This window comes from Danio aesculapii, chromosome 17, assembly GCF_903798145.1.
Source record: "Danio aesculapii chromosome 17, fDanAes4.1, whole genome shotgun sequence".
Taxonomy (NCBI): Eukaryota; Metazoa; Chordata; class Actinopteri; order Cypriniformes; family Danionidae; genus Danio; species Danio aesculapii.
Genome location: NC_079451.1, coordinates 52,728,739 through 52,736,238, shown reverse-complemented (window position 1 = coordinate 52,736,238; position 7,500 = coordinate 52,728,739). Strand labels below are relative to the sequence as shown.

At 42.5% G+C, this 7,500-nt stretch overlaps 1 protein-coding gene across 1 annotated transcript in view; it reads left to right on the top strand.

The window, feature by feature from the left end:
* The window catches only part of eif2ak4 (eukaryotic translation initiation factor 2 alpha kinase 4), a 91,749-nt gene that overhangs the window by 22,212 nt on the left and 62,037 nt on the right, over window positions 1–7,500 (top strand). The window contains 3 exon segments of the mRNA XM_056476737.1: window positions 1–225; window positions 3,545–3,660; window positions 6,766–6,920. The exon segment at window positions 1–225 is cut by the window's left edge and continues 67 nt beyond it. Coding sequence (XP_056332712.1) covers window positions 1–225; window positions 3,545–3,660; window positions 6,766–6,920 — 496 coding nt within the window.

Below are 7,500 nucleotides of genomic sequence, written 5' to 3'. Positions count from 1 at the left end.
CTACAGCCTGTGCAAGCGTCTGTCGGATGTGTGTAAGGAGGACATCTTTGAGCAGAGTCACGTGCGCTTCAGCGAGGACACTCTGCCGGCGCGGGCGGGTAAGAAAGGGGACGTGTGGAGCTTCGGGCTGCTGCTGCTGTCGCTCGCTTTGGGCCGAGAAGTCAAGGAGTATCCGCTGACAGTGCCCGACACGCTGCCCTCAGACCTTAGAGACTTCCTCAACAGGTTAGCCCTGATCAAAATATAATTCACATATTTTGAAAAGTGAAAGATTTGTGCATTGCTCTCATTCATTATTAATTGTTTATTGGTTAATGATCATCCTCGATGATAATTAATATTTAAAAACAAGAGAGTGCATTGCTCTCCTTCATTAGTCATCATTCATTCATTGTTCATTAGTCATTTGGTTCAATCATTGAATCCTGAAGGCGGTGGAGTGTATCAGGATGATAATGCACCAATATACACAGCAGGACTGCTGACCGAGTGGTTTGATGAACATGAAAGTTGAGTTGAACTCTCGTGGCCTGCACAGTACCCAGATCCGAATATTATTGAGCACTTTGGGGTGTTTTGGAGCGAGTCGGGAAAGGTTTTTCACCAGCAGCATCATGTAGTGACCTGAACCCTATTTTGCAAGGAGAACGGCTCAAAATCACTCTGGCTACTGTGCAGGGCTTACTTAAATTACTGTAACTGCGTAGTTTGTCTCAGAAATAGTTTTATAAATGTGTACTTTTACTTTCCCTTGAGTACATGTTTAGTGCAGTATCGTAACTTTTACTCCACTACTTTCCTTCAGCCTGCAGTCACTACTTTATTTTCTCTTGTCTATGGGGATTAGAAGAATCAGTGAGTCCTGACCAATCAAATCACACATAGAAGGTAAATTGCATCATAATGAAATACCTCAAGACATGGGGGCTTTATAAATGCAGCAAACCGTTTGGAAGTTGTCCAAAATTTTGACATGCATTGAACCAGAGATGGTTTTGTTTTAGGTCACTGAAGAAAAAATGAGAGATGTTTACTGTATAATAACCGAAATGGCCTTAAACACCCAGCAGTCACAAGGAGTCATCATGACGTCAGATTGACGTTGTACCCCAACATCATGGGGACGTTGCATTTTGTTTGGAAATGAAAATCGGGTTGACGTCAATGTCCATCGTCCAACCTAAAATCAACCAAATATCAACGTCTTATGATGTTACAGCTTGTCGTTGTGTGGATGTCACCACTATGACATCTATCAGTTGGATTTTGGTTGCCATAAATGTCAGATGTCAATATGACGCTGGTTTAAGATGTTGGGTCGACGTTGGATTTTGGTCACTTTCTAACAACCTAAAATCAACCAAATATCAATGTCATTTGACGTCATTATTGGGCATCAAAATAACGTTGTCCGTAGACGCTGGCTAGATGTTGAATTTTGGTCACCTGACGTCACAACCTAAATCTAGCCTAATATTAACTTATGCCGGTGTGTGCCTGTTGGGCAATAACTAAATGCACTACAAAATGTTACGTTTACACACATCCTCAAATTACATGTAAACACAGCATTTTTACAGCGTAGTACTCTACTCACTACTCTTGAATACTTTTGAAAGTCTACTTTTTACTCATACTTTAAGAAAAAAATTACAACCAGGGGCCCTGTAAGGTGGGGGGGGTGGTTGAAGTTAGGAAGATTCTAAGGGCCCATACATTTAAGGGGGGCCCCAGAGAGACATTATCAAGGGCCCGCTCTTTCGCGAAACCAACTCCACCAACCCCCATCCCCCCACCCGCTCTTCACTTTTAGCCGTGATACCAACTCCCACAACTCTACTATGATCACCCCCCGCCCCCCCCCCGCTCTTCATTTTTAACAGCGATACCACCCCCCCCCCCTTCAATTTTAGCCGCGATACCAACTCCCACAACCCCACTACGCCCCCCGCCCCTCCGCTCCATACTTTTAGCCACAATACCAACTCCACCGTCCAGCCCCCCCCCCACAACCCCCGCCCCCCCCCCCGCTCTTCACTTTTAGCCGCGATCCAATTCCCACAACCCTACTCCAGCCCCCGAACACACTCTTCACTTTTAGCCGCGATACCAACTCCCACAACCCCACTATGGCCCCCGCCCCTCCGCTCTTCACTTTTAGCTGCGATACCAACTCCCACAACCCCACTATGGCCCCCGCCCCTCCGCTCTTCACTTTTAGCTGCGATACCAACTCCCACAACCCCACTATGGCCCCCCCCCCCCTCCGCTCTTCACTTTTAGCTGCGATACCAACCTCCCACAACCCCACTATGGCCCCGCCCCTCTGCTCTTACTATTTGCCGCAACACCAACTCCACCCCATCAACCCCACCACCCCCCCCCCCCCGCCCCCCCCCCCCCCCGCTCTTCACTTTTAGCCGCGATACCAACTCCCACAACCCCACTCCGCCCCCCGCCCCCACTCTTCACTTTTAGCCGCGATACCAACTCATCCCCTCCCCGCACTACAATATCAACTAGTTAGTCAGAGGGCCCATGGTGGCCAACAGCGTCCCCTGTTTACAACAGACACTTTTACTGTACTTGCACTACATTGTTATGCAAGTGATGGTACTTAAAAGTAAAAGTACTTGTATGATTTTTCAGTACTCTTTCCACCACTGGGCCCTACACCAGGGGTGTTCAAACTCGGTCCTAGAGGGCTGGTGTCCTACATATTTTAGTTCCAACCCCAATTAAACACACGTGAACCAACTAATCAAGCTCTTTCTATACTTGAAACTTCCAGGCAAGTGTGTTAAAGATAAACTATGCAGGACACCAGCTCTCCAGGACAGAGTTGGACACCCCTGCCCTAAACCATGCTAATGAATTTATTGTGCTCTTAAAGCAGGCGTTTCATTGTCCAACCCATGAGTGTATGTGTGTGTATTGCATTCATTCATTCATTTTCTTTTCGGCTTAGTCCCTTTATTAATCCGGGGTTGCCACAGTGGAATGAACCACCAACTTATCCAGCACGATTTTACGCTGCGGACGCCCTTCCAGCTGCAACCCATGTCTGGGAAACATCCATACACACTCATTCACGGTCATACATTACGGACAATTTAGCTTACCCAATTCACCTGTACCACATGTCTTTGGACTGTGGGGGAAACCGGAGCACTCGGAGGAAACCCACGTGAATGCTGGGAGAACATGCAAACTCCACACAGAAACGCCAACTGACCCAGCCGAGGCTCGAACCAGTGACCTTCTTGCTGTGAGGCGACAGCACTACCTACTGCACCACTACGTCACCTGTGTATTGCATATAGATAATAAAATATATAATGCACACACATATATTATGTCAAAGCCAACTTTAATTTGGGATGAACCTAATTTTTGCCTAGCACTACTCGAGATGCAGTCTTGTATAATTATTTAGTTATTTTCATGATCTACCAGGAGAGTGATGAAGATCAGCTGATCGTGAGCCACACTCCATAAATGACACCTCTCTCAGTTGTGTGTGTGTGTGTGTTGATTTCGGCAGGTGTGTGTGTCTGGATGACGCCGACCGCTGGCACACTCATCAGCTGCTGGATCATCAGTTCCTCAGACCTCCATCACCCAAGAGTCTGCCGCCCTGCCAGGAGTCCAGTCCAGAGGGTCAGACCCACTTATTATAAATACCCTTAATAGTAACACTTTACTTGAAGGGGTGTTCATAACAAGGTTATAATAGTTGTGGACTTCTCATTAGTTTTAGTTTTTATTTCGTTTGGACTTTTTATTTTGAAGTTCAGTGAGTTTTAATTAGTTTTAGAGGCAGATTTACTAGTTTTTATTAGTTTCTATGTTTTGAAATTGCTTAGTTTTAGTTTAGTTTTTATTAGTTTCAGTATTTTAGTTTTTTTTTCTAAATAAGGATATATTCGTTTGGTGCAAGACTCATCAGAGTAAGAATATGTATAATAATAACTCAACCAAAGATACATTTTTGGAAATCTGTATTCAGAGGACACATGAACACTACCATTTACCACTACCATCTACCCATCCTCAAATTCAAATACAGCAGCCCACAAGATATCAGCCCTTAGTACCATATGTGTGCAAGGCAATGACTGTAAAAAAACATGATCGACGCTACAGCGCCATTTCCCATTGAACGCTTTGAATGCAAAACGCTTCATGATGGGCATAAACTGTCACAAAAAGCTGCTGAAATTGGAGCCTGGGCATGCACAGAAGGACTACTGGATGAAGCCAGAGGCGGAGCCGCGGAATCAAGCTTACAAACCAACCGCTTGTACGTCAAATCAACCACGCCCCACGAATTTCTCATTTGACCACCCATACCTGCACTGTATGGCTCGTTAATATAAAGCACTTACGTTTAACAACACGTAATAATGATTTATTAATTAATTTAATTTAAATTCACTGTGCTGCTGTCATTCAATTCAATTCCCCTTTATTTGTATAGCGCTTTTACAATGTAGATTGTGTCAAAGCAGCTTCACATAAAAGGTCACAGTAAATAGGAACAGTGTAGTTCAGTTTGTAGTGTTTAAGTTCAGTTCAGTTTAGCTCAGTTCAGTGTGGTTTAATAATCACTACTGAGAGTCCAACACTGAAGAGCAAATCCATCGATGCGCAGCTCTACAGATCCTGAACCATGCAAGCCAGTGGCGACAGCGGAGAGGGAAAAAACTTCACTAAAGGTGGAAGTGAAGAAAAAAAACCTTGAGAGAAACCAGACTCAGTTGGGCACGACCATTTAATTTCTCTCGCTGGCCAAACGTCTTGTGCAGAGCTGCAGTCTCAGTGGCGGAGGCTGGAAGCTGGCCTCAGCGAAGACTCGTCTGTCTCTGGAGCGTCACAGGAATCAGTCTCATGTTCTCCACTCCTCCATGACCATCACAGTAGCTGCTCAGGATACGGCCTGGTCCAGGATATGGAAACCTTGGGATCATCTCGTCGTTGGTCTTGGATCGAATCAGTGACTCTGCATAGTCTGAGGGCCTCGGGAAGAGTATCCCCAGGTGGAAATGGAGAATAAAGAAAATAATTAGCGCTGATGTTCACAGTGTATATCAGCAAGATGCAGAACCTGTGTGGAAGCCCGCTAAGTGGTGCACTGAGTGTATGCTTTACTGAACAGATAGGTCTTTAATCTAGTTTTGAATGGAGAGTGTGTCTGAGCCTCGGACGTTATCAGGAAGGCTATTCCAGAGTTTAGGAGCTATAAATGAGAAGGCTCGACCTCCTTTACTCGACTTTGCTATTCTAGGTACTACCAGAAGCCCTGAGTTTTGAGACCTTAAAGAGATCATGTCCACTCGTTGTTTTTGTCGCGGGAGCAACAGCGAGGACTGACTGAAGGAGAGCCAGCTTGATCTGGTTTTTAAAAAAAACTCAATTTTATTTTTATTTCAGTTAACGACAATTATTTTACATTTTAGTTTTCGTTTTTTTCGTTCGTTTTTGTTAACTATAATAACCTTGGTTTATAAGACTGTAATGAAAGTTTTATAATCATGATATGACACGTCATGAATGTGAATGAGATTTTATCTATGCTTATAACAAATAAGTGATGTTTTATAAACAAATTTGGGCAGGAGCACGCGCATAAGTTTCAGTATCAAATACGTCATTGACAATTACTCTATTATCCAATCAGTTCTTGACCAAACCCCTATATATACCAAAGCTGTCTTACCTGCAGCATCTTACGACTTTAGCATCCCTCCACCACCCCGTCACCTCTTAAGCATTACAATCCCGGGGGGAGTGTTCTGGGGCCAGGCTAGATACTTCACTCGAATCCCAATTCCTCTCTGTTTCCTGATAAGAGGAATAACTCGAGTTGGGGTGTCTTCCCCGAGCTCAGAGCCCTCTCCCCGGACAGCACGCCAAATACGCTTTATTCTGAAACTATTGCAAGTGTGAACTCGTGAAATGTCTGTCATATTTTGACACTCCTGTTATTCAGTGATGTTTAAACTTTACAGTAATTTGACGTTTTAGATAAGATTGTAAAGGTGTATTGTTGATTTAAAACTGAGCCTTTAATTGTCATTTATAATGGATTTACAAAGTATAAACAGTCCTTACTTTAGATTAGGTCACAAAACTGGATGAAGATGAGTTAATAAAGCATTTATTAACATACAAATGAGCTATTAGCATATGCCTGAATAATAAGATATATAAATGTCAATTTAAATAGTTTATTAATCATTTACTAACTCATTCTGAATGATCTTAAAATAAACAAACACTCTTAAATACAAATGATTTGTAAATGATGCGATACGTATTTAGTCATTAAAAATTAATCAGTAACAAATTATGAAAGTACAATTATTAAGCATGTTTTAAATGCGCTTATAAGTCAAGAATAGAGCATGTGTATCTGCAGTTATAAATTGCTTACTAATGTCTGTAAATGTAAATGCTTAAACAATGAATTCACTATTTGCTAATGCTTAATAGATGATTTATAGTGTGTAGTTATTAAAGTGTTACCTCAATTTCATCTTTGCATTTAAAATGTCATAACTAAAGGAATGACACTTAATGACAGTTGTTATAAGCATGCATAAAATCTCATTCACATTCATGAAGTGTCCTATCAGGATGATGAGAGAGGTTTCATGACAGTGAGTGTCTAATTACTCATATTCGTTCCCTCTTTTGCGTTAAAGTCTACTCAGCTGTCATACACTATTTAGGGATTAGTGAATGTCTTCTGTTGTGTTTCAGACACCGGTGTAGATTTCGCCTCCACCGTGGTGCCGCGCAGCCTGCTCCTCAGCGCCCCCTTCAGTACAGAGGTGCAGAAACAGTTTTCCAGATACTATAATGAGTTCTCAGAGCTGCAGCTGCTGGGAAAAGGAGCCTTCGGGGCCGTTATTAAGGTCAGTCTTACTCTGAGCTGTGTGTTTTTGTGACATATCAGGACACAAATCAAAACGACACAGGTATGGATCCTTTTCACATGTGTGTGCTTCTCCTGTGCTGCAGAAGTGGTGATAGTTGGTAAACTCAGAGCGCAGTGAATGGGACAGAACAACAAATCATTATTCTTTAATCCTATCTGCTGAAATAATGACAGAAAAACTCCAGAATGGTGTTATCAAGACTTTCAGAAAGAGGAAAACACTAGTGTGAGACTGATAACAGCAGCCAGAAGAGAGAATAATGTCACATTTACTGTCCTGCACCCAAACAGCAGATTATTTAGCTTGTTTTAAGAGAAAACTCGCACAATTTTGACTCATTATTTCTGAAAACGAGACAATATTTTATGCTTGTCTAGAAAATGCTTCTTGATTTAACAGTTTTAGAGATTTGCACTAGAAACAAGACAGAAACTCCAAGTAAGAAAAGCCTGTTTTTCCATTGTAATAACCGAGAGAGCGAAAATACCAGTTTAGCATGCTTGTAATTTACATTTAATTATATCTAAAAATAAAGATCTAATCCCTATAAGTGTAC